The 27,916-nt window shown below is 47.1% G+C and overlaps 1 protein-coding gene and 1 long non-coding RNA gene across 2 annotated transcripts in view; both read right to left on the bottom strand.

The window, feature by feature from the left end:
* Positions 1-10,075: 10,075 nt before the first annotated feature.
* On the bottom strand, positions 10,076-13,105 carry LOC308344815. Its single transcript, XR_013967013.1, has 4 exons — positions 12,993-13,105; positions 12,205-12,344; positions 11,996-12,108; positions 10,076-11,842 (listed from the first exon to the last, which is right to left on the bottom strand). It is a non-coding gene; the product is annotated as an uncharacterized lncRNA (long non-coding RNA).
* Positions 13,106-13,714: 609 nt separating this feature from the next.
* CARMIL1 (capping protein regulator and myosin 1 linker 1) overlaps positions 13,715-27,916 on the bottom strand; it is a gene marked incomplete at its 5' end in the record, with an annotated part of 293,134 nt that continues 278,932 nt past the window's right edge. The window contains 4 exons of the mRNA XM_080805968.1: positions 13,715-14,737; positions 21,137-21,283; positions 23,616-23,756; positions 26,923-27,135. Coding sequence (XP_080662094.1) covers positions 14,601-14,737; positions 21,137-21,283; positions 23,616-23,756; positions 26,923-27,135 — 638 coding nt within the window. The 3' untranslated portion in view covers positions 13,715-14,600. The remainder of the gene's footprint in view (positions 14,738-21,136; positions 21,284-23,615; positions 23,757-26,922; positions 27,136-27,916) is intronic.

Genomic DNA, 27,916 nt, shown 5'->3' on the forward strand with positions numbered 1-27,916 from the left:
TGTGCTAAGGGCACAATAATTTTGCTGTCAGCTCCTGTGAGTTGACAGCTGCAGCAGCAGATGGTAAATAACAAATAGAAAGAGTTCTCTAAGTGGCAAACGTTACAGGAGCCAGAGAGAGATATCATATAGTTATGTCAGCTCTAATAAATAAATTCATCATTTAAAAAAATATTTATTTGAGAAAGTGTGTGTGCATGCGCAGGGGGAGGGGCAGAGAGAGAGGGAGAGAGGGTCTCAGGTGGATTCCCTGCTGAGCACAGGGCCCAACTCTGGGCTTAATCTCATGAACCAACTCAGGTCCTGAGCCAAAACCAACAGTTGGATGCTTGGCCAACTGAGCCACCCTGGCACCCCTGTAGACTCATCATTTAAAATAGTATTAGGGGCACCTGGGTGGCTCTGTGGATTAAGCCTGTGCCTTCGGCTCAGGTCATGATCTCAGGGTCCTGGGATCGAGCCCCGCATTGGGCTCTCTGCTCAGCACCCCACCCCCTGCCTGCCTCTTCGCCTACTTGTGATCTCTATCTCTCTGTCAAATAAATAAATAAAATCTAAAAAAAAAAAAGTTAAAAAAGTAGTATATCAATCAAGTTTTTTAAAATAAGTAAGCCCTTGGGACCCCACCCTTTTTTCCTGTAGAATTTAGGCCAGTGTTATACATCTGTGTTTCAGTAATATGTATCTTAAAGGAAAAATTTTTAAATTTAAAATAAGACCCTTCTACTTTCTTCCTGACTTTGTTTCTTATCACCTCCCTCAAGTTCCCCTTAGGAAAAAACCAAATATTACCACCATTTATCATACTTGCTGGTTTGCTTTATTTAATGGTTGGTGACCCCAAACAACTTAAGAAGAGCATACAGGAAGCCCAAATCACCTTGAAGACAGGGCCGGTTTACTTGCTCACACAGTCCCAAATGTTGGAGATGGTCCCCTCCACCAACGGGCTTTCCCTCTGACCCCATTTGACATGTGTCTTCCTAGCATCTTTCCTTCAACTGGAAGGTATGAAAGAGAGAACATTAGCTCTGGAGTCAGGATCTTCCAGGTTCACATGCTGACACTAATTTTTCTTGGTCCCGTGAGCTTGATACTGTTGTTTAGTTATTCTGAGCCTTAGTTTCTATATTTTCAAAGTTGGGAAAGAAATCCTCCCACGTGCTTTTTAGGAAGACGTCAAGCGTGAATGCCAAGGGAATATCAAGTATCAAGTGACTGACCCAATGCTCGATACGGGGGAAGTACTTAACTGTTGTTAGTTCACACCTCCTCTGATTTCCATTCCCATTATCCCCAACACACTCCTACCTGCCACCTACTATCATGACGGTGGTTCTCTCTAGATGGTCACTGTCCTCCAGGAGACTCCATGCTCACTGCAGGTGAAGACGGTGCCTAATCTTCGATAAAGTTCATGTAAGTGTCAGTGATGGTCAATAATCAATGTGCTTGGCTAGCCGACCTTTCAACCCGGAGCAAATGAGGTGTACGGCTAGGCCGGTGCTTATCACTATCAATCAGCGATTGATACACTCTGGTCAGAAAACCTGGCAGTGGCTGTTACACCTTTTAGCTCTAGTAAAGTATTTTCCAATATCCCATAAAAACAGAGAGCTTTAGACCATTCAAATCAATACACATTGGGCAGCAACACTGGATAGCGTCCACTCTAAGACAAAGAGTCATTTAAGAAAGGCTATTGATTTTCGGTTTGTAAACACATGGGGCCCAGGCTCCCCTGCAGGACGAGGCTGTGAGGCCCATTCCTAAATGAGGCTACACCGTAGAAAAATGTCTGATGCTCTCTTGGAAGAGATCCAAGACAAATACGCCTTACAGCAAACAGCCCCCTGAGTCTCGTCGTCTTCCAGATGCAACACATTATTTTGCAGTCTTGGAGGTAATTTCTGAAATATCTGTCAAGTGAAAAATGTTCAATGGTATATAATATAAAGCCCTGTGTGACTGGAGGAAAAGATCATCATTCAGCCTTTGCAGATCAGAGTATATGCTATGAATTCAGTAAGTGCTAAGTAACTGTGAGTTGAATCGAACTGATCAGTGCTGGTCTGTTGGAGGGCAGAAAAAAGAAATCCTTTAGTTTTCATATTTTGATTGAAAAAGTCATTCTCATGGTCTTCCTGCAGCTGAGTCACTCCCCAGCACAAGTGGATTTCTTTCAAAGCTGGGATAATTTCTACCAGTTATAAAAGCATGTTAATTATGTGTGGAGGTTTGGATATAGTTATGTATATTTAAAATCAAATTCCTCCTAAATAGTCTCACCTATGAGTATTTCCCACCCAAATTCAGTCTCCTTCGGTTTCAAGCATTTAAAATATGAACAGGGTTTAAACCAAGCTGCAAAATGTAAACTATAGATGGGCATTTGGAAAAGACAGGCTTCTCCATTTATGCATCAAAATAATGGGATGATTCAATAACCTTCCAAAGGCGAGTCATCACCTATGGTAATGATCTAGCCGAACATCCCATTCCATAAACCAGTCAAGTGGCAAATTAGATACACTGCTAATTGCTGTGTTGTCCTGTGGCTGAAAACAAAAGCCAAGAGTAAGGGACCTGTCACTGCCTATTCACTTAGCAAAAATGTAAAAAGCTATGATACTTGATGCCAGTAGCCTTCAATAAATCCAGCAATCTTGGGTGCTGCTGAAAGGAGCAAAAAATGATGTTTTTCTGGAAACCACTTTGGGAAACCACAAAAAAGTTCCTAGGCTCTGATCCAACTTCTGGAATTTTATCCTGGGAGACTTGTGCAGATGTGAACAAAAGCTATGTGTACAAAAACACACCAATGTCAGCATGGTCCATACTGGTAGAAGAGAGAAACGTCTAGACTGCAATGCCTGCAGAAATACAGTTGCTACTCTAGGGACTGATCTCGTCAAGAATGACTATAAGATCCACATCACATACAAAATGCGTGGATGGGGGAGGAGCAAGATGGCGGAGAAGAAAGAAACCTGAATATCATTGGGTCCCAGGAGTTCAGTATGATAGTTATCAAACCATTCTGAACACCTACAAACTCAACGGGAGATGGAAGAAAGGAAGAGCAGCAATTCTAGGAACAGAAAAGCAACCACTTTCCAGAAGGTAGGACGTGCAGAGACGTGAATCTGAGGCAGTATATGGGAAGATAGACTGTGGGGGGAGAGGACGGCTCCTGGCGAGAGTTAGAGCAGCAGAGCACAAAATTGGGACTTTCAGAAGTCTGCTCCACTGAGGGACGTCATGCCAGAGGCTAAGTGGGGGGTGGAGCCCTGGCGGGGACAGTGTGGTTTCAGGACCTGCGGGGGTCACAGAAAGACTAGGGGTATCTGAGGGTGGCAGAGCCCCCAGGTATCGGAGCGGGAAAGCCGGCTGCAGAGACAGAGCCAAGGAGGGGCTCTCAGCTCGGGGTTACCTTAAACCGTGATCCACGCATATTCAGGCCACTGCTCTTCCAGCAGGGACCCCACAAGCGGCAGATCCGGGGAGATTCTCCTTCCTTTTCCGGGAGGAGCGGCACAGGAGCGAGCTGCAGGAATCTGCTGGGTTTGGAGACTCCAAACGGGCCCTGTGCCAGAGACAGAGACACTCGGTCGCAGGCTGGGTGAGCTCGGAGCGCAGCCAGAGGCCAGGGAGACGGGAGTGACTGAGCGCTTTTCTCCGAGGGCTCACTGAGGAGTGGGGCCCTGAACTCTTGGCTCCTCCGGGTGGAGAGTGGGAGGCACCATTTTCATTCCCGTCCTCCGGAACTCTACGGAAAGCGCTCAGGGAACAAAAGCTCCAGAGAGCGAACGCAAGCAGATTACTTGGCCTGGCCCCTGGCAAGGGCGGTGCAACTGTGCCTTGGGCAAGGACATTTGAGAATCACTGCAACAGCCCCTCCCCCAGGACATCAGCAAGAACATCTAGCCAAGACCAAGTTCACTGATCAATGAGAACTGCGGAACTCAAGAGGTACGGGAATTCATCACATACCATTCATGGCTTTTTCCCCATGATTTTTTAGTCTTGCAAAGTTAAATTTTTTAATTTTATATTTTTCTTATTCTATTCTCTTTTTTTCTTATTTTTTTTCTAATTCTATTCTTCTTTTTTCTATTCTTCTTTTTTCTATTCTATTCTTTTTTCCCCTTTCCTATTTTAACCTCTTTAACTATTTTATATTATCAATACCTTTTTAAAAATCTTTTAAAATATTCATTGTTATAGTCATATTCTATCTCTTCATTGTATTTAACCTTATTTTTTGTACACACATAAGTTTTTCTTTCTTTAAAATTTTGGGATACAGTGTCTTCTAAGAGACCAAAATATACCCTAACCCCAGCATATAGCTTTGTTCTAGTCTCCAGCCTGATCACATTCTCCCTTTTTTTTTTCTTTTTTTCAACCAACTTCTTCCCAATTCCTTTTTTAAAATCATTTTAAATTTTCATCTTTATAGTCATGTTCCATCCCTTCATCATGTTTACCCTTATGTTTGTAAATATATGTTTTTCTTTCTTTAAAGTTTTGGGAGGCATTCTCTTCTAACAGACCAAAATACACCCAAAATCAAGTGTGTGGCTCTGTTCTATTCACCAGTCTAATCATATATATGTATGTGTGTGTGTGTGTGTTTTTTTCCTTTTTTTCCTTTATCTCCCCCCGGTTTCGGATCTCTTCCAATTTGGTTAGTGTGTATTTTTCTAGAGGTGTTGCTACCTTTCAATATTTTATTCTATCAGTATTTTATTCTCTCATAAAATGCCAAGGCAGAAAAACTAACCTCAAAAAAAAAAAAAAAAAAGAATAAGAGGCAGTATGGATGGCTAGGGACCTAACCAATAATGACATTAGTAAGATGTCAGAACTAGACTTCAGAATGATGACTATAAAGATGCTAGCTGGGCTTGAAAAAAGCATAGAAGAAACCAGAGAATCCCTTTCTGGAGAAATAAAAGAACTAGAATGTAACCAAGTTGAAATTAAAAAAAAAAAAAAAGCTATTAATGAGGTGCAATAAAAAACAGAGGCTCTTACTGCTAGGATAAATGAGGCAGAAGAGAGAATTAGTGATATAGAAGACCAAATGACAGAGAATAAAGAAACTGAGAAAAAGAGAGACAAACAACTACTGGATCACAAGGGGGAGAATTTGAGAGATAAGTGATACCATAAGACAAAACAATGTTAGGATAATTAGGATCCCAGAAGAAGCAGAAAGAGAGAAAGAGGGGCAGAAGGTATATTGGAGCAAATTATAGTAGAGAACTTCCCTAATTTGGGGAAGGGAACAAGCATCAAAATCCAGGAAGCACAGAGAATCCCCCTCAAAATCAATAAAAACAGGTCCACACCCCATCATCTAATAGTAAAACTTATAAGTCTCAGTAACAAAGAGAAAATCCTGAAAGCAGTTCAGGACAAGAGGTCTGTGACATACAACAGAGAAATATTAGACTGGCAGCAGACCTATCCACAGAGACCTGGCAGGCCAGAAAGGACTGGCATGATATATTCAGAGCACAAATGAGAAAAATATGCAGCCAGGAATACTATACTCAGCTACGCTGTCATTGAAAACAGAAGGAAAGATAAAAAAGCTTCCAAGACAAACAAAAACTAAAAGAATTTGCAAGTACCCAAACAGCTCCACAGTAAATGTTGGGTATTTACCCTGAAGATACAAATGTAGTGAACCAAAGGGGCACATGCACCCCAATGTTTATAGCAGCAATGTCCACAATAGCCAAACTATGGACAGAGCCCATATGTCCATCAACAGATGAATGGATAAAGAAGATGTGGCATATATACACAATGGAATACTATGCAGCCATCAAAAGAAATGAAATCTTGCCATTTGCAACAATGTGGATGGAACTAGAGGGTATTATGCTGAGAGAAATAAGTCAATCAGAGAAAGACAATAATCATATGATCTCTCTGATATGAGGAATTTGAGAAGCAGGGCATGGGGTCATGTGGGGAAGGGAAGGAAAAAATGAAACAGGATGGGACCAGGGAGGGAGACAAACCATAAGAGACTCATAATCTCAGGAAACAAACTGAGGGTTGCTGGGGGGTGGGATGGGAGGGATAGAGTGGCTGGGTTATGGACACAGGGGAGGGTATGTGCTATGGTGAGTCCTGTGAATTGTGTTAAGACTGATGATTCACAGACCTGTACCCCTGGGGCAAATAATGCGTTAATAATATGTTAAAAAATTAAATAAATAAAATTGGCAACGTTGATCCTCCTCATTGTTAGTCCCGAATGTTTCTCTGTTCCCTGAGGACATAAATTGGGCATCGGGGTGTGGCATTAACCTTTTCTTGCAAGTGGTCTGGGTTTCTAGAGCTCTTAAATGTGACTGACTGACTCCTAACTTGTCCATAAGGAAAATACTGCCCATTGGAAGCCTTTAGAGCTCTGGGAACCAACGTTCATTCAAGAAGTCAATTTGGCTCGATTCTCTAAATATTTGTGGAGTGCCCACCAAATGCCATGCACTGGGCAGGACTTGGAAGGGGTAGCATGGGATTGTGGCTAACAGGGAGATCAATACCCAACTGAAACAGATGACTTAAAGTTTGGGGCCCAGGAACCAAGGTCTCAAGGAGGAGTACCCCAGAAAAGAACCATGGAGTACCTGCATTACTCAATGATGAATTTTCTGCCAAAACATGAATTCATTCCATTTAATAGCCTATATAGTCAATGACTTTTTTTTTGCCCATAAATGGCATTAACGCAAATGAACTTTCAAATGATAAAGCATAAGATCGAAGAGAATTATTTAAAATAATGAACCTTTCTGCTATGAAACAGTGATCACTGAAACTATTTTTGCCCTCCTGGGATCACTCAGAACTCATTTTCAGCTCTGGCTGCTTGTTTCCAGCTATTTCTGTCCTTGGCATTGCGTGGGTCATGCTCTCTGTTCTATCTACTGCTCCCTTCGAGGGTAACACTGTTTTAACCACCTTCTAGCAAAGGTCTGCCTGGTATCTGCCTCGGAGCTCACCCAGACGAAACTCAGCAGTGGAGGTACAGCTCGTCTTTTCATCTGGACTGTGGCTTCTTCATGACGTCCTTTGCTAGGTAACCAGCCGCGCCCCAAAGCAGAGAACAGCAGTCATTTCCTTCCTCACAATTCTGCAGTTGGCCTGGGGCTTGGCAGAGGAGGGTTATCGCTGCTCCTGGTGGCATCACCTTGAATGGTCCAAAACGGCATCCTGTATGGGGCTGGCAGCTGGAACGGTGGGCCAGGAGCTCCGCTGGGGCTGTGTGCGGGGAGGCTTCAAGCTCCCCTCCACATGGCTCCCTTGGGCTCCTCACGGAAGCTGGATGCCAAGGGGGAGCGACCTAAGAGACTGACACGCAGCCGGAGATCTCTTCAGGCCCAGCTTTGGAAGTCACGCCGCGTCGCTACGAGACATTCATGTCAGAACAGGGTCCAAGGGCAAGAGAGGTAGAGAAGGAATCATTATCCCCAATTTCCAGATGAGGAAATGCACTGTGGGTTTCAGCAAGTCGGGTGACGTTGGACAGTGTTGCGGGGGACAGCTGGGGGCACCTGATGTCAGCTTCCTACTTATCCTTGTTTCCCACTTGTAGGACAGGAGCAGTTGGCATGCCCACATGCTCTCAGCGGGAGCCTGACCCCTGCCACACCCCCCTGTCCCCGCCTTCTGTGACACCCTGGTGTTCAGGCCTTACCACTCCCACCTCATCCCATCACAGCCGCCTGGTCAGCAGGAAGAGCTAACCCCGGGCCCCAACAGGCAAGGCGCGCCACGGGGACCGTGCGAGAGCTGGTGGCACAGCCTAGGAGCAGGCCAAGCTGTGCGGATGGCCAGCTCTGCTCCGGACACCTTCCCTAGGGGACGAAAAGCCAAGCCACTTCTTCCAGGCCCCACAAGCCAGCCAATAGCAGTCCCTGTGCCAAGAAAACCTCCTGGCATGGCCCCGAGGGGCCTGGGGCTGAAAAGTCAGCAGGAGAAACTACCTACTCTGTGCTTTATTTTTATTTTTTAAGGAGACAGTATACATGTGTCACTTTTTCTCTAGGTCTCCAATCTAGGCTTAACAGCTTTCCCACCCCTCTGCCCCCCGCCCCCCGCAGCTCATAAAGGATGCTGCGCCGTGGGGGTGGGAGTGGGCAAGAGGGCTGGCTCCCTGATTGCCACCTGCTTGCAGTTAGTGGACCAGCACGTCCGGGGCTTTTCCTTGGGACGCAGTTGTTAGCTAATCAGTGCCCCTTCTCTGCGTGGGATTGAGATTAAAGCTGCAATCAGTGCGGTGGCCAGTTTGGCAGCGCTGAGCCCCTGGGGCTCCTGATTGAAGGAAATGGCCCAGCTTCTGGAGTGGGGCCCGTTTCCCTCCAGCTCTCCCAGTATAGTCTCCCTGTGGAGGGAAAGCTGGAGGAGCCTGACTTCTACTTGTTGGGAAGTGAAGTTAATGCCACACAAAAAGGGCTTTTTTCTTCCCCCTGGCAGGGGACAGGGTACCCTTTTCTGGGGGCAACCTTTGGGGCTTACATAGATACACACTTTTCCCACCACTCTCACTGCTTCCGCCCCTGCTTCCCAGGGCGCTGGACTAGGAATCAGGGAATGAGCTTTCCTCCTTGTTGGATGGTATTTGGGGTGATGGACTGCCTGGGTCACAAACTGTGTGATCTTGAGCAAGTTACTCAACTTCTCTGAGCCTTAAGTTCCTTTTTTTTTTTTTAAGGTTTTATTTATGAGGCACCTGGGTGGCTCAGTTGGTTAAGCAGCTGCCTTTGGCTCAGGTCATGGTCCCAGGGTCCTGGGATGGAGCCCCGCATCAGTCTCTCTGCTCTCCCTGTGTGCTCCGTCGGTGAGTCTGCTTCTCCCTCTCCATGTCCTCCCCCTCTCTATTTATTTGAGAGAGAGTGAGTTGCGGGGAGAGGGTAGCAGAGGGAGAGGGATAAGCAGACTCCACACTGAGCTCGGAACCCAAAACGGGGCTCGATCTCAGGACCCTGATATCATGAGCTAGGCTGAAACCAAGAGCTGACACTCAACGGACTGAGCTACCCAGGCGCCCCAAATTCCTTATTTTTAAATGAGGATGATAATGCCACCTCCTTCCCTGGGCTGCTCGGAGGACTGTGTACGGGGTAAAGCATGGTGTGCCTGACATATAGCCAAAGCCCAGATCATGTTCACTATTCTTACTGTCATCCTCTCCCTACTCCTGGAGGAATTTCAGCAGGCCCCTAACTATTACCCTGTTTCTCCATTTCTTCACCTGCACACTGTGAATAACAGTGCGTTTGGAAGCATTTCACAAATGCCAGAAACTTCTGAGTACTAAGCCCACTGTATTGGCAGATGCCTTCGAGGGGAACGTTCGAGGAGGTACAGGGAGGCCATGGAGCGCTCGCTGGCAGTGGGGCAGCAGCTGAGGGTGACAGAGGGAAGCACATGACCGAATGGGAAGAAACAAAACGGGCCAACCCGAGCTAAAGGGGTTAAGAACCCTCAAACCAATACCAGTGGTTTTGCAAGGCTCCCAGGAGACCTCAGCTCTCTGGGGCGGCTCCCGGGGGGCGGGGCGGATCTCGGTGCTGCTGGTCCCTGTGGTTTCCAAGGAGACAGGATGGTCACAGCCTGGTGCTCGACAGACGGCAGATGTGTAAATATTTGTTGATGAAGAGATTACAGCCCATTTCTTTCAGAGTGGTAAGGAGAGGAGGCTGCAGCACTGGGGAGAAGCTGGAGGGGGAACTCCTGGATGTTTCCAGAACCCCATTTATGCAGCTTCTGCTAATGGAAAACTACTGTGCTCTCCTGAACAGGCTGCAAGGGCAGACCTTCTCCCAGAGGGCATTCTCCCTCAGCCAGGAAATGCCAAGAGGCCGGTGGGAGAAAGGCAGGCTCTGCTGGTCTCCCACAAGCTCCTGCGGAAAAGGGCGGGGCACTGTACTTGGTGGGGGGGGAGGGAACCTGGATGTGCCGTCCCCAGGGGTCTCAGAGTCGCCACGATGCCCATCGATGCGAACTATAAATAGGGTCCGTTAAATAAGTTCAACATCACTACTTTAAATTGAAATATTTTAATTCGTTTTGTTCAAAGTTGATGCAGACTGGTTTCCCAGAAAGCCAACTGTGAGACAGACAATGTTGTGCAAGAGGGTTATTGGGACGCGCTCTTGGGATCAACACCGATCAAGAGGAAGGAAGGAATTGGGATTGGGCAAAGTTGAGCTACGATGCTCTGGAGAGGTCTGGACATGGGGTGACCTTCTACAGCTGTCCTGGTTTGGAAGACCAAGCCCTCCGTCTGTTCACCTGGTCGGAGGAAAACTACCCACCTTCTCACTTCTGACCAGAGCTGCGCCCGCTGACGTGTGTCCACGCCAGCCTCAAAGATGACGCTTTACACTCAAGTTTGAGCTCCTGGTCCAACTCTTGGAACTATCTGCTCCTCCAAATAAATGTGATTTTTAAATGTTAGGCACTTCCCGGAGCCAGTAAGAAAGACTTCCAGGGCCACGCGTGGTTTAGGAGATAGAACACAGCTCTGAAGACGGCAGGAGGGAATCTGTGTCCCGGAGAAGAGCCATTTCCTCTTCATTTCCAGAAGCGTCTGCCCTGCCCTGCGGGGCCTCGGGCAGCTTCTAGAGCCCATCTGTCACTTTGCTTGAACCTTCTAGTCTCATGAGGTCTAGCGACCCCTTCTCAGAATAACAATTTTATAGAAATACAATTTTATAGGAATACAGTTTTACAGAAATACAACAGGATATGGAGTCTTACAAAGAAAAGTAACTACACTAAAATTCAGGTAGTTAAAAATTTTTAAAATTTTTGATTTAGAAGTGGTATGCACTGGCGCCCCCTCCAAGGCACTCAGGATAGGGTACGCTGCTTCGTTCCTGCAGGCCTGTCTCCTTGTCCTCGTAAACCAGGGGTCCAGATTCTCCTCAATTTCCAGTGGCCGGTTTTTGGCTGCCCTCTGACTCCTCTCCAGCCCCTGACCCGCACCTGACAATTGCTGGCCAATGCCACGTGCGGAGTAGACACCAAGGGACCGATGTGAGACTCAGGAAAAGCACCATTCGAGGGTAGGCCTGCCTGATGTAGCCACCGGTGCCCCAAACATGCCGAGGGGACTCTTGGATTATTCGGCCCCTGCCTGCCGCCCCTGGGATGGGCTGTGATCTAGCCTCAGTCTTCATTCTGGGCGTGCACATGGCACAAGCAGGAAAATCATCCTGCCATGGGACGATTCCTGGACCCCTCCCAGCAGCCGTTCTGCTTCTCTGTTTTGGGATTTTTCTGGGAGGCTCAGGCCCCCTGCCATCTGGCCAGGCCAGTGGGCTCCCTGGGCTGTGCAGCTCCTGGTCTGCTCCCTCGCAGTCTCTGCACTTGGCTTCACTGGGCCCTGAAGGCGGGCACAGCTCCCTTCACTTCTGCTGCACTTGATTGACGTGGGTCCTGGAATCGAGGTGTGGGTAGATCGCCAAAGTCCTAGAGGACCTGAGCAGTCAGTCCACTCTGCCTTGAAGGTATCTTTCTCTTAGAGACATGCAATAAGTTGATACAGAATGAATGTTTGTATCCCCCCCAAATTCTTAGGGGAAGTCCTGTCCCCAGCGTGACGGCATCCGGAGGTGGGGCATTAGGGTGCTGATTAGGTGATAAGGGAGCCTCGCAAATGGGATTCCTGCCTTTAAAAAAGAGACAGCAGAGACCTCCCTTGTCGCTTCCACCGTGTGAGAACAAGGTGAAGACAGCCATTTATGAACCAGGACGCTGGACCTCAGCAGACAACGAATCTGCCAGCACCTTGAGCTTGGACTTCAGCCTCGAGAACCAGGAGAAAGAAACATTTGTTGCTTAAGCCGCCAAGTCTCCGGTACTTTTGTTAGAGCGGCCTTAAGGGACTGAGACATAAATTCCCTACTTTATTCACAAAACACACACACAAGCCCACAGACTTTGAGGAAAGTGCACTGACCTTTAGCTCAGCAGACACACACCACATGTTCTTGAACTTGGCTGAGGGACACAGGGTCCGGAGGACGGTGGGGTTCCGGTTCTCCAGGAAGCAGAGGCCAAGGTGGGATGAGCCTGCAGAGATTGATTTATGGGGGAAAGGTCTGTGAAGGATAAAGGTGGGGGGAGCGGCAGGCGAGGGGCCCCTCACGCACGATGCTGGTTACTCACCTGTGGAAGGCAAGCGGAAAGGACACTTGGGTGGAGAGAGCTCGGGCGCCGCCCGGAGTCAGTCCTGGTCAGGCCAGTGGAAGGTCCTAGAGCGAAGATTGCCCAGGAGAAGCCAGGGAGGAGTGGCTTTGGCATGAGCTCTGTAGGGGCCAGACAGGTGAAGCAGGTGGAGACAATCACCCCGCCCCCGCCCTACCCCCAACAGTACTTTCCCTCGAACAAGCATCTCGACAGGGAGCTCCTGACCATCGTCGTGAAGGGAAATGAAGGATTCTCGCGTGGCTGCTTGCCTCTGGTCCACAGGCTGGACCTCTATGTACTCCAGATCTTCTATTACTGCTTAAAAATACGCAGCGGCTCCTATTTGCATACAGTCAGGTTCCAACTCCTTAATAAAGCACCGAGGCCAGTCACTGCCTGGCCTTCTCCCTGTTCTCTCAACAACAGTTCCTGTGCCGAAACCCAGGGATCTCAGGTGTGGTCTTCAGCATACACTGTTCCAGGGGAGCGTGACCTCGTTTGCTCTGTGACGAGCACACCCCGTCTGGCCTCACCTGGTCCTAGCATGTATTTACAGGGGACACTCCTGTGAATCCAAGTCCCTGCACATAGGGACGGTATGACTCCAAGGCCCTGCACCCATGTCCTCTCCTCTGCGGTCTCCTGAGCATCACGGACACGAACTCCCCCTTCCCACTGCGGTCCGCTGGCGACCGACGTCGGCTCGATCACCCGGTATACAGCTGTTAGCTCACCGAGGGCCATCTTTGCCCTCATGTTTCTCCTACCTTCGGCGGCCATTAGAGACATTAGAGCCGTCCTCTCCCACGGGCACTGATGCCGGCAGAGCTGCAATGGAAGAAAACTACCTTACACCTGTCTTCACAGAATCCCATGCAGTGGCAGGAAACCGTTTGGTCCACATTTCCTGGCCCTCGGTCTATGCCAGCTGTGTGTGCGGGTGGGGGGTGGGGGACAGTCACGTCCCACAAGCCCCAACTGGTACGATTCTTCTTGCCAACAGTCAACCACACGGCTTGTAAATTCAAAACATTCATTGCTCACGCTTGCCCCCTTTACAAGACCCTTGATTTGAGGTAACGGGAAGTGGATCAAACTCATAAACTTTTGATTAATTTCATTTTTTCCCCCAAAGGTGAAAGCAGGCAATGCACTAGCAAGCTATATTTATTATGAGTCTAATAGGTTTGGTTATCTGGGGTCTGTGCTCATTCTGGATTTTAGAAATAAGAACAAAGTTCATTACCACAAGCCAATCCTAACTTTAAAAAGTAACCAGAGCGGGTGCCTGGGTGGTGCCGTTGGTTGAGTGTCCGACTTTTGGTTTCAGCTCAGGTTATGATCTCAGGGTCGTGAGATCGAGCCCCACATCAGGCTCCACGCTCAGCAGGGAGTCTGCAGGGGATTCTCGCTCCTTCTCCCTCCACCCCTCCTGTTCTCTAAAATAAATCTTCGAAGAAAAAAAAAGTAATCAAAGGAGGTCAAAATTCCACTTGTAAAATCTTTTTATTGATATAAATATACATATGAATAAAATACCTCAGCCTGTAATGTAAGTGAATATTTGTGGAATGTCTTAAAAAGAGTAGTATTTTGATTTTTTACAGGGGTCAAAGTATTCTTTCTTCAAGTCATACATTAAAAGCTAATATGCAGACAGAAATTAAAGGCCTTTGAAAATCACAAATATTCATAAAACTTCATTCCAATCAACTATGTACATTAACCCGGGCACATGGTAGTGTCAGCTGTGGGCCTCTTTCACTCTGTTCCTCACTGTGCTTACTGACGGTCCTGCAAAGGTCACCGACCAAATTTAAATGTACAATTCCACATCAGGAAGGAAGAAGTTCCCCATGGGAGAATGTAAAAACCATAGCCGAGATCTAATATATATCATTTATACAAATTATTTATTAGTGTGCTCTGTTAATATACTCACAATGTGCAATTGCATACATCAAGAATAAATCTATCGAGTCAAGTGCAGACGTGACACGGGTACCCACGGCAGTGCCCCACGGTCTGCCGATGGTGTTACCTGCGTGAGTTATGTGTCCAGTTCCTCTGTTTACCTCCCCAAACTCATCCTGCGGGGCAAACTGTAGCTGCCTCAGAGAAAATTCAAGTAGGATGCATGGAGAGTTGCTGGCATTCACTGAAGGCAGATGAAGAAATGCTTCAAATTCAAATGCCAAGGTGGGGAGAAGACCCCTCAATGGGTCCATTTCTGTTTTCAAAAAATAAGTAAAGAAAGAAGAAGAAAGAAAAGAAAAAAGCACCAAGAGAAGAGCGTCGGAAGTAGGAAGAGGTGTTGCCCTTGATTCCTCTCTGACGGCTAACTGAGCACCCTGTGCCGTTGGCACGGGGGACCTTTACACAAAGATAAACTCTTTTTCTGCTTCTTCACCAGAGTCGCTGGACTTGCCGCCTTGGCGGCCATCTTTACTGGAGGACCATTGCTTCTGTTCTTGATACTCCTGGGGCTGCTGGCCCCAGCTTCTCCTTGAAACTGAAACAGAAAGGGAGGGGTGTCATTATAATTGAGGAACAAGGTACAGTCAATGGCCTGACCAGTAATGGGGTGAGATGCAGGGGCTCCAAGAGGCAGGAGGGCTTGAGGGGAGTGGACGCAGAAACAATTCACCAACTACGTGTAGAGACTCGAGACGAAAATTAGGAAAAAAACAAAAGAAACAGAAACAAATTAAAAGAAGAAAACATAAAAAGCCCAGTCTATGAGAGGGTAAACCTCTCATAGCTGTGGCTGCGAATTTGGGGGTGAGGATGGGGGAAGGGAAGGGGCCCCTCTGACCCCTCACGCCCCTTGTGTGGCCGAGAGAACAAGACAGAGCCTGGTGGAGGCGTGGCCAGACAGATGTCCCTCGTGATGCCTTCTGCCACCATCTAGAGTTGGCTGCCTCTGCTCTGGGACAAGGACTTGAGGAAGGGCCCAGCAACCGTGGTGAGACCTTTCCAAGCCTTGGCAAACCTCGGTCTTACTCTCTAGGAAACGAACCGTTTAAAGTCTTGTGGAAAGGAATGAATACCACTGACGGTGCAATCAATTCTTTTGGAACTAGCCTCTGGAAAACACAAGTGCCAGGACTGTCGCCTGCTCTGATCACATATAAACATGAAGGATCCCCTGCGACTTGACAAGGCAATGGTGGTAGACCAGTTGCCTGAACGGAGCCTTCGGTACAAGTCACGTCAGACACACTCCGCTCTATGATCGCTGCTCCTCACAGCTACCCTGCAAGGCAGGTTTTGTAAACGTGGAATCCGGATTGAAACTGGACTTCTCCCTTGGGTCCCTCTTGTGTCGCTGGGATGGCTCACTTGGTTGAGCATCTGACTCTTGGTTTTGGCTCAGGTCATGACCTCAGGGTCCTGAGATCAAGCCCCTCATCAGGCTCTGCGTTCAGTGGAGTCTGCTAGAGAATTCTCTCTCACTCTGCCCCTCCCCCTGCTCGCATGCCCTCTCTCTCTCTAAAACAAATAAAATCTTAAAAAAAATAAACCGAATCTCTCCTTCAAAGACCCTGTTCTTTACAACTACAGCAGAGCTTCACCGGTACCACACACCTAGTGTACAGATCCCACTTAAGCTAAAAATACCAAGCCGCAGGCAGGTTAAGCAACTGACTGAGCCACCCAGGGGTCCCCCAAATGAGTAATTTTTAAAAATTTGACCTCTTTATACCTAACACCTCAGATGGAAAAGTGATGAAAAAATATTACAACTGATTTTATTTTTTAGCTTGAATTGTGTAAAAAAAATAAATGTCCTTTGATAGTTGTCAACAAATCAGTTTTGGGGAAAAAGGTAAAATAGGTTTCTATATATAGCTTGTCCTTTATCACAAAATCAATATGATAGTAATACACAAAGAGTCCTCTAAATTCTCAACTTTTGCGTGTGCGACATGCACAGGAGGAAATGGAGTGGGTTTACGGTATCCTCACTGCAAGGACACTTTGCAATAATCTGACCCCAAAATAGAGCATTACTAGGGAAATCTTGCTAGAAAATTCTAGTGATTCCCTCTTAAAACCAAAGTGACTTTTTCCTGTCTGTCAGGTGACTCAAAAATAAATTTCCAACACTACAGGTTCAAAAGAAGAAATAAACATGGTGATACACTGCTTCTTGTCTTCAGAGCAAACATATAGACTCAAATTCTTAGATTCAAAAGGTTTTCATCCCTTCCAGTAGTTTAGCTTCCTCAAAATCCCAGGCCTAATTCATGTTCTGGGACGTCAGAGTACTCTCTAAAAATGGAGAAATTCATGCCATCAACAATGTTTATGCCACAGGTAAAAACAGAGCACCACGGACCAAGGACGCTGGGGCATAGCCAACTGAAATTCAGGGAGATCTCACATAGGAATCTTCCTGCAGAAAGCAGACTGTCCTTCGATGTCCTTCAATCCACATCCAAGTGACAATGATTCTGAGTCCTCCAGGGCTAGGGTCAGGGCGGGGGGCGGGGTACAGAAAGATACAGCAAACACTGGTTTAGTTAACAGGCCGGGTTTTAGGTTGGTGATGTGGACCCAGTACCAGTCATGAAGGCACGGATTTTAATTTGTCCAACATAGTCCCTGAGACAAATACCATGGTCTTTCTAGGGGCCCGACAAAACAGTTCACTAAGGCAGTGACACTGTTTAAAAATTCATTCTAGGGGCCCCTGGGTGGCTCAGTGTTAAGCATCTGCCTTCAGCTCAGGTCATGATCCCAGGGTCCTCGGATCGAGGCCCACATTGGGCTCCCTGCTCGGCGGGGAGCCTGCTTCTCCCTTTCGCTCCCCCCACCCCTGAGCTCTCTCTCTCTCTCAAATAAATAAAAAGTCTTTAAAAAGTCCACTCTAAAAATACTCACTCTCACTGAATAAACTCTAACACTTGTGAATGTGATCATGAAACTAGCTAGTTGTAGGGAGGCCCGTGAGTGGACAGGGGACTGAAGGAGGTGAGATCAGGGAACGAGAGTCAGACAAGTAGCCAATCCGCTCACTCTCCCAGACTCCTTTGCCTTCTCATCAGCCCAGATCGCTGGTGCCAACAACTTTGTAGGCAGAATGTTCTTTGTCAAGTTTGTTTTCCAGTCCTCCGGCAACAACTGTTTTGGTTACATATAATTAGGATGCTGACTGCAATGATATTGAAGTAGGTCTGGTCAAAGCTCCCGCTAATGAATAGTCCAAATAAGATTATGTCTGCTTGAAACTTAAAACTCTGGAAATCGTTTAAAAATATTTATAAAATCCAGGCTTTTTTTTTCTTTTTTTTTAAACTAATTCAGATGAACCTTCTGCTAGGTAGCCCGATGTAATGCCTGACTTTATGCACGATGAAAAAGAAAAATCAGATTGTTTCACTCCACTTCTTCAAGCAAGTAGCCGTGCAGCCAACGTGTTAGGGCATCTCCATACGTGTCATCTATTCACGAGTTTACTGTCATCCCACGTACCATTAAAATGATAAAAAATACTTGTGTAACTGAACAGGTAATTTATTCAACACAAATGCTTCGTGTATACTCACCTCCCATCTACAGTGCCAATGACTGGTGCAGAGAGGCTCAAACATGAAATCTGTCATTCTTGAAGATGTTTTGACTTTGCATACACACACACACACACACACACACACGCTCAAGTACATGTATACACATAGACATGTGCTAATTTTAAAGCTTCCAAAATGTGCATATAAATTCAGAATTTGAGATGCATTTGAAAACTGGAGCTTTTCTCCATTTTAAGCTCCAGGAGCATTCACATTTCCCAGGAGGAAAACATGATGACCTTAAAAATAATATTCAGTAGCCGGCCCTGATTTTTTTTAATGCTTTCTGGTAAGAGCCAAAATTGCAGACCAACTGTTAAATTTTTTTTTGAAGAACTTTTAGGGGTAGTAGAATCCAGATCCGGTGGGTGGGGGGGGGGGAAGTAAAACAGAGCACCAGCTTACAGACCACAAGCCAAAGCCAGGTACTGGTTGGCTCTGGGTTGGATTATGGAAGAAGCAGGTGACGAATAAAAGGAATCTCAAAAGGAGATGGCCTGTACAAACAGGATATGTCGTGATACATACAAAGCCAAAACCACCTATTTTCTTCAAGAAAATAGGACACACTCTAATGACAACATCACAGCTTATCATTAAACGCAAGACAGGAAAGGGGATGAAATTCAAAAGTGACAGAGAGTTCCAGTAAAAGAAAAGGAAGCATTTTATACCTGTCAAGTCAAAACGAAAATAGCCACATAATTAAAACAGTAATCATGGTAAAACTACGCAGCATGCTTTGAGAACAACGGCCTCTGTTTGTTACACGGTTACTTGATTTAGGAAAAGAAAAAAGCTGTTTTAGGATCAACAAAGTCGCTCGTGAAGGATTTAGAGGAAGGCACACAGCTCGTGTAACAGCATTGCTCTGCCAAATGCCATTTGTTAACCAGGAACTAACTATTCAGAAAGCAGACTGCTTTGCGGTTCTCAAGGATGAAGACAGGAGTTGGCACTAACAAAACAAAATTCAAATCTCTGACATAAAATGACTTTAATTGAAGCTCCCGTAAAAATTACATTTTGGGGGTTCCCGTCCGTATTTCAAGAAACCGAAGCAGAAAAGCAAATACAAGATGGTCCTGTTGAATTCCATGAAACTTGGATGCAGCCCACGATGGTGAGGACTGTAGGCTGAAGAGGTCATGGAAAAATCTACAAAGGGCACAGAATTCCTTGCCTTCCTATGATTTGGTTTACGCCCGTCGTCAGCCTCTTTTCACTATCTCAGCGCCCTCCTGCAGGGTCAGTGTGGTCCTGGGGGTGGTCTCGGTGTGTGTGCTGTGTGAAGTGTTTCCAGTGGCTTCTCAAAAGCGGGGACACTGTGTCACCTCAAGCCGCCTTCTTCCTAACTGAGAGAAGTCACCTGATACAATAGTTCAAATGCAAATTTCCAAACTCTAGGAACATCTGTGCAACCTCATCAGAAGAGGCCACACAAAGACAGAGCTTCCGTTTCAACAGACTCTAAGAAGAACTCTGCCTCTCCTGAGAAAACAAATGTCTTAGGCATTCATTGATGTAATTTTTCTACCGCTTGAACAGATTCTTTGGAAAATATCAGAGAAAATCTCTTACAGAGAGAAGAGTTACTGTAAGCACGTGTCTACTGTAAGTTATCGTAAGGATGTGTCTACAAGCAAACACACAGGAAATCCATGTGTGCGCATGTGCGCGACTGTGTGTTCCAATAAAACTTTATGTACAAAAACAATGGGTCATAGTGTTTGTTTGTGTGATTGATTATAGGGTCAACCACAGTAGTGTCTGGGGGCATCACTGGTATTTATTTTAAATTTTTAATTGAAGTATGGTTGACCTAGTAGTTTCAGGAAATCCTCTAAAAGTTTCTCTAGGTAGGGCACGTGCTACCTGCTGGCCCAGGCAGAACGTTTGTATGTGACCTACGCTGTGGATGGCGTCCTTCACTCCATCTGGTCCACCCCAGCATCTAGGTGGTATGTGCCAGATCACCAGGTAAGTCAGAGCTTGTGGCTCATCCAACTGCATTGGCCAAGAAAGCTGGCTCCAAAGGTTTTTGCCCGTGAGGCACTAGTAGGTGCTTTTTTGTCGTTGTTTTGGTTTTTAAGCCTCTGTCAAGGGAAGTTCTCAAAGACAGTGGTCCCCACTTGAGCCATCGTAGGGAACTCAGTGGGTTGTTAAGCTGGAGGGTGGGTCGCGAGAGTCATACTATCAGTAAGGAAGTGCTAGAGTTTGAGAATGGTTTCTCCTTTTGCAATAAAGAAGAGTTAGCCCCATAATAAGATCACTCCCACTGACTTGCTGTCTGGGGCGTGAAGAAGGCTGTGAGGGGCCGTGCCGGGCCCTTCATCACTGGGACTCTAAGCACACTCACATGTTAACTGCCCCCTAGAGTTTTACAGGAAGACAAGTGACCTGTTTCAAGAGAAAAAATATTTCCAAGGAATCTCATCTACCAGGATATTTTATATATCTTTTTTTCTTTTATGATACAAAGACGCCCTTTCAGATTTTTCCAGGCAAGTTTATAAAAAGTGATCAGCCAGGAAGATCATCAGTACTGAGTCACAGAAAAGACGTTTCCTCTCCGGATCAGCTACGCTTGCTCTAACATCGCCCCTGTTGGAGATTAAAGCCGACTGGTAATCTGTCTCCTTTTTTGTCTCCTGGGGACTGTCTTCGGCTGCACTGAACATGGCAGAGTTTACCATTTACCACAGTGTCCAACGGAAGACAGGTGCCAACGAGTTGTAAAGTTGAATAAACTGTTCTCAGAGGTTGAAAAGTTAATTGGTACTTTTTCTGTCTCCCTAAGGGGTCCTCAAATGTCCCAGGAGAGGTCGTGGGCATGGTGTGAGGTCTGCGTTTAGTCCTGGCTTTTTACGGCTCCTTTCCCAAAACAGTATAAGGTAAGGTGTTACGGCCAATACTTGAGAAAGGTAGAAACTGTGTTACTCTCAGAATCTCTGATCCGATCCCAATTACAATCTAACAGAAGAGTAGAGAGATCGAGAAAACAGGAGGTATGACCCCAAATATAAAAATGAACCTACATGGTCACAAAATTTTGAAAGGACAAGTCACCCTACTCCAAAGTAACTTGATCCTTCTCCTGACACTTTCTAATTTTAGATTTTTAAGTTCATACTTTTTTTTTTTTTTTTTTTTACTCCAAAGGGAAGGACCATCCTGTTGCCATTTAGGAAAAAGAAAAAAACACGAAAAAAGCAGTTGTCCGAATTAATCCCTGAACTGGTCCTGGGAGAGAAGTTACTCAATTAAAGTTCGGTTTTGTTAGTGCCAGTCCGTAAGCTTTGGGTCAGCGAGGGATGATAACCGAAGGCTCTAACCATTTGTTGGCTGTGACTTCCTGTGCCCAATTGCATTCACTTCCTCTTCCGCAATGGTGGAGTACAGTTTTGAAGATCTTTTCCCTCCACTGGAAGGCTTGTCACTGTCATGATCTGAATGTCTTTTGTAATAATCTCCTCTTTGCACTACTGAGGAAAAGGGATTCGTTTTACCCTTTATATTAGCAAATACATCACTGTGTTGACATTAATGTTAACGACTGTTAGGATGAAAAATTAAATATCAGAGAACCCACCCCACTTAGGATTTAAGGAACCTACAGTGTTGGGCCTGCCCAGATACACCGTCACCTACAGAATTCAACAGCCAACATTATGGAAATGTGGTGCAAAAATGAGGTGAGCTCTGAGTCTGCCCCCCCAGGGGTGCTAACAAAAGGCCCCCCGTGTTACCACTTCTGATTCCAGGATGGATTAACGAAAATCACATTCACTGTGGAACAAACCAGAAGAATCATAGCAATTTACCTGTTTCAGAAATTAGTTGGGCACGCTAGTCCGAAGGGAGGCACAGAACAAGGAAATGAAGTAACCAGCATGAATAATGCACAAGAAAATAGGAATGAGCACATCAGGAGTATTTTCTAAAGAAAAAGACAGGGCTCGCGAGCGGCTATCATTCCTGGGCCGGCATAGCTGGGGAGCTGATAAACAAACAGGTCGGACTCTTATCACCTTGGGCAGACTTTACATACTCCTCTCAGACTGCACGCGTATTTTCAGTCCAATTTCAATACCAAGTGACAAACCCCCTCCCCCCGAATGATCTCTGTGGTTGACTTATTGTGGATCCCCGGGGAAAACTCTCCAGACCCTACCTAGAAAGATGGGGGCATGCATCATCCTCGGTGTTCGCTCTCGAGGGAGAATGAGGAAAGGCGTCAAACATCTACCCCAGAGCTCGGAAATGTCTGAGGAGCAAAGATGTTCCTCAGGGACCCGGAGCAGCCAAGGGCTCGCTGGTATTCACCCACTTGAACCAGAGGGGTGCCATGGCACCCATTTTCAGCTCAGGAGGCTGGTGGCTTCCTCGCGGCCTTGTTTTCATCGTCTGGGCATCTAGCACACATAGCTTTTCATAAAAGTGAAGCAATTTTCAGAACTTCCTTACAGGTAACGATGTGAAGTCGGCAGTCACAGAAGGGAAGACGAGGACAGGCGTGGGGGAGGGGCTGCCAGGGACGCTTGCTGCTGGCTCATGGGTCCGACTGGCCACCAGCCAAGGTTCTGCCCTCTACACCAAGACTTCCGGGGGCTACGGCTATCACAGCAAACTCTGTGTTTGTCTTTTCCATGTAAACAGACTCTAGGCACCGGCTGCCTCTCATGGCTTTCAGTGCTCTGCTTGATATGAGTGTTCTATCAGCTTTGGTCAAAACCCTACCTCCTTTTATTTATAGCCCACAGGTGAGTGAAGCCTGTACCCACCAAATGAATCCGCAGAACGGACAGAAGAAAGCAGGCAGTGTTTTTCTTTTTTTTCTTAATTATTATTATTCTCCCAAGCCACAAAGACAGTACTCAGAAATACTTCCTATTAACTTCAACACGAGACTACCATTAAGAAAAGAAAAGAGGCCAGAGCGGGAAGGTTTCAGAGCCTGAAGGGTCAAGGAATTCTACAGCATCAGGCATCTAAAATAAAACAAAGCAGCTTCAAACCATAACAGGAGCCATCTGGTCATGGGTGATGACTCGTGTGGCTCTGGAATGTCCTTACAGATGGGGGCTTCGAGACAGCAATTATATTACTCTGTATGAAGGACAGAAGCCAACCGTCCATAGCGTTTTTAACAGAATGAGGGAAGTGGGGAGGGGGGGCGGAGAGGAATGGTGGGTTGCTGAAGCCACCCCGAACATGCCTCGCCTCCACTGATCAAGGAGAGGGCACCCAAGTCCCAGCATTATCTTGCTCTGCTCCAACCCCAGCAAATCAGGAGCAGCCAACTGGGGACAATGATTTCCCGAGAGTGTCCTTGCAGGTGCCACGCTTGTGAGAATAAGGAATGCATGACCTCATGATCGAGCAAGCAGAAGGAGCTGCCAGGTCTCTTGGGCCTGCGGGGGCTGCCTGCGATCATTCACAACCGGGGGAAGCTTTTCTGGGAAATAACGGGACCTAGAGGCCTACAAGTCACAGAGATGAGGCACAAAGTATTTAAGGCACTCCTTACCTGCTGAGAGCCCGTGCAGGAACACCTAGTGATTACAAAGAAGTTAAACCTTGGGTTGGGGTGTCCGGTATATTTTCACTCATTGTGTATGGTCCTTCATTAAGATCCAGTGTCATCAAAAATGTCGAATCAAGTTTCTGAATGAGAAAACTGCTCTGGTTCCAAAAGTTTAGTCCCAGGGATGCTGACTTAAACTCTAAGATATTAGTTGAGTCCAAGATTAATTCCTTTCTCTTGAAAGGACTCTCCTTGGAGAAAGCGGACGTACAGGAAACATTTCTTACCTTCCTGGGAAAATGTCCTGGGACTAGGCTGGGGGCTACTCTGGCCATCTCTCTCCTTGTCTGATGGAACTTTCTTCAGGACAGGTGGAAGCAGAGCGATTTTAGAGGAGCCAGGGCTGGATGGAGAGTCTGGGATGTCCTCTGGAGAGACACAAACGCATGAATCAAACTGTTCCACAAACCGGATTCTGAAAACATAAGCCAGGCTAATCTTTAAATACAAACGGCCAATAATTTTTTAAAAGCGTTACAGAATTTTTTTGGCCAAAACCCAAGTTTTGTGTTCCTGCAGGTAACATCTACAAACAGTACAGGGAAAAGTAATTAAAACTTAGGAAAGGTTAAAATCTCTAAAAATCACAGATGTGAATTTATCTTGCAGATGCAGAATTTCAATGAGCTGGTATTTGAAAATTATGCTCTAAGTGAACTCAATGTTCCTTTTGCCTCAGACACAGAGGCTGCTGGATATTCCTCAAACATGTGACATTTATTACCCTCCTTCCTCTACCTGCTGCCGAGTCCCGTGAAGCGGTCACGAAATACACACAAACATGTGCATGTAGGAACGTGGGTGCGCGTACCTATATAGACCGAGACCACTAAGAATAACTTGGCATCATGAACTTTCAGAACTAGAAGGACTACAGTGATCCCTGTACAAATGAAGAGATTCACAGATGACCCGCTGAAAGAAAACAACAACGTTGCTAGGATGTGCAGTCCAGTCTCTTCACTCTAAAGGCTGTGCTCTCTCACTCTAACTGAAAGGATGTCCTGAATCGCTCTCCTTCCTCTGCTCTGTGGCTGGCAAGGCTATCTGAACTTGGCATGTGTGCGTGCGTGCACAAAGACGACAGTTTTCAGTCAGGCTCTGTTCAGCCTTCTACTTCCAATTCAACTCTCCTACGTGCTCCACTGGATGAACAGGATATTAAAGAGCCCTCCCTGCTCGAACAATCTCTCAGAGCTGCGGAGAGGAAAGGAGAGGACGGATTGGGAAGTGCCTGCTGATTTCTCAAGCACTAGAAAAGCAAACATAAGTCTTGATACAGTAAGTGCTAAGAAACTAATGAACACATTTACCAAATAAATTGAAAACAGAAGCTCCTTGAGACAGAATATTGGGAATCCAGCTGATCTGACACTCAGAATTCCCAACTGAGGAGCCAAAATACTGTACAAGCTAGGTTCATTTTGTGAGAGCCGTTCCCTTACTGCAGACTAGAGCTACACCTTGTTGATGAAAATATCGACCTGCTTTTGAGTAGTCATTTAAAATAATTCTTTCGAGGCACCTGGGTGTCTCAGTGGGTTAAGGCCTCTGCCTTCGGCTCAGGTCGTGATCTCAGGGTCCTGGGATCGAGCCCCACATCGGGCTCTCTGCTCAGCAGGGAGCCTGCTTCCCCCTCTCTCTCTGCCTGCCTCTCTGCCTACTTGTGATCGCTGTCTGTCAAATAAATAAATAAATAAATCTTTAAAAAAATAAAATAAAATAATTCTTTCAATTATTATTATTATTATTATTTTTGGTTTCATTCTCCCCACTCTTTACATTATGAAGATACTCTGTGTGCCCCAAGAAATGTTCTGTGTTTCCCATTACAACAAACTTCAGTCTGTAAAAAGGGTTGAGCAGACTTACAACGCTCGAAGTGATCTGCTCCAAGGGTCAGGGGCCTGACATGACCCCAGGGTCCCTCTGGACCTTTGGAGACTGGGCATTGGGTTTCTTGAGGGATGAATGGGCTGTGGAGACCGGCGAGCATTAACCAGCTGGCCGCTTGGTGAACAAAAGACACGTTTGAGGAAAAATGGGAAAGACCCACAGCGGAATGAATCTGGGTGCGTGTGACGCTGCCTTTTTCCTCATTGCACCCAGTCCTCCGCGTGTGGCTGAATGACTGTGGTGAGCTGCGTGTCTTTCTTTCTAGCGCCCATGCCTGCGGGGAGGAGGCTGATGGGAGTGGCCCCCCTGGGGGTGTCCTAGTGTCTGGCTGCTGCTCACCAGCTATGGGACTTGTCCAACTGAGGGTCCTCACGGTCCACATCTGCGGTGGGGACATACGGAGTTTACCCACGTAACACACCTAGAACAGTGCCTGACACTGTGTTTGGTTGTATCAGCGGCGATGGCGGTGGTGAGAAAACTCCGACCCTCTGTATCTTTACCCTTAGTTGCTTACTTATTACGAGGGAAGACAATGGAGAGGTGCTATGAGGTTCATTACATTATCCATTTTACTTTTGTACATGTTTAAAAATTCTTATGGTAGGCCACTGGGGGGAAAAAAGAGAGAAAAAAGAGAAAAGAAGGAGAGAAAAAAAGAAAAACGGGGAAAAGAAAGAAAAAAAAAGCCTGAAAAGGAAGAGCAGTTGTAGGAGAGAAAAAAGGGCAGAGTCTAATCCATTTCTGATATTTTTAAGTTTCTTCTACCAGTCGATTTTCTAAACAAGAGTCAGCAAACTTCTTCTGGAAAGGGCTAAACAGTATATCTCAGGCCTGCAGGCCAAACGGCCTCGGTCACAACTCCGCTCTGCCGTGTGAGCGCCGAGCTGCAGGAGACCATATGGAGAGAGATGGCCTGGCCATGAGCCGCCAGCATTTCATTTACAGAAACAGGCCCATGGATGGCCAAGCCCTGTTCTAAACCTTAAATATTTCATGTACTATGGGGCAAAAAGAGGAGAACTTACGCTCTCCCTATTTACAGCCCGCATCCTGAGGCGGGGCCTCTTGAAGGGTGTGTAGACCCTTGAGGCCGTTCTCAGGAAGCTCAGTGAGGCCCTGCAAGGGGCCAGCGCGACACAGGGCTGTCCTCTCGTGTGGCCCTCTAACCTGTGGCCTGAAGGCAGGGGCAGTCTCTGAGGCCCTGGGACTGGGTGTTGAATAAAGAAACTTGTCAGGGGCACCTGGGGGCTCAGTGGGTTAAGCGTCTGCCCTCAGCTCAGGTCATGATCTCAGGGTCCGGGGATCGAGTCCTGCATCGGGGCTCCTTGCTCAGCAGGGAGCCTGCTTCTCCCTCTGCCTCTGTCTGCCCTTCTGCCTGCTTGCGCTCTCTGTCAAATAAATAAACAAAATCTTAAATAAAGAAACAAAAAAGAAAAAAACAAAAAAAAAGGAAAAGAAAAAAATTCTTCAGCCTTTGTCCCTTTTGAAACTGCTGGCAGGTTTCTCTGAGCCCTCCTGCAGACCCCTGTGCCCATGATCACCGGCAGCCCCCCGAACCGTGGGTGGAGTCGCGATCCGGGGAGCCCCGGAAGCCGCCTGACCCGGGGGTCACCCCCCGCTCAGCAGAACCCTTACCGGGCCGCGAGGCGGTTCTCGGCTTCTGTGGGATGGTGGGCCGCGCCGCCAGGCTGGGTTTGGGGGACTGCAGCGGGGGCTTCGGGCTGGTCGGCGTGCTGGAGGAGCTCCGCGCCCTGGGGCCCGCGTCCACTCTGGGCTCCGCTTTGGCGTTCTTCTCGGGTGTTCCCAAACCGAACCGGCTCTCCGCGACACCTGGGTGCAGCTTAGGCACTGCGATGAGAATGGGGACAAAGAGCACACTTGAAACTCGGAGGAGAAAGAAACGGGTCATCCGAAGCTAGGAGAGGTCTGGGACAAACGGCCGTCATCTTTCCCCGTCCTTTCTCATCACAGGTACTTCCAAACGGAAGCACGTCGTGCCAGCACGCGTGTAGACTCGAACACGCTGGTGAAGACGACACTTCTTTGTGGAAAAGCAAGGAACCCGGTGGTGCTCTTCCCGTCGCTGCTGATGACTCCACAGACGGCAAGCGTCAGGTCCAAGCGTGTCCGTGTCCATGCCATGTCTCAGATGTGGCAGGAGGTGCAGGTACAGGAACGATCAACCACAAGTGCCTCGGTTCTGGGTAATCATCGGCAGGTAGGGGTCTGGCTGCGGGGCCCCAGCAAGGAGAGCTACGCTGACGTCCAGAACCTCCCACTTAGAACCTCCCAACCCTAAGAACAGCTTCTGGGATGTCATCCTTGTCTACCCCCCGCCCCCACCGGGCTGGTTAAACGTGAGCTACCTTCCAACTCTTACATAAAGATCCCCAAGCTCAACACAGGACTTTGAAGCAGCCAAGTCAGGGTTCTGACACGCCACTTGTAAGTCACTCTTCAGTTCCCAGCAGACATGCCTTATTCTTTCACTATACCCCGAAAGTCAGAGGGCCAAAGGATAGTGGATATTCATGCTGAAAGAATATTCTTTTCATCTCAAACAAATGGGCTACCTTCCACCTCCTGAGTGTGGCTGATCGGACACATTGGACACGACCCGGTCTCCCCC

The sequence above is a fragment of the Martes martes genome (genome assembly GCF_963455335.1).
Source record: "Martes martes genome assembly, chromosome: 6".
Taxonomy (NCBI): Eukaryota; Metazoa; Chordata; class Mammalia; order Carnivora; family Mustelidae; genus Martes; species Martes martes.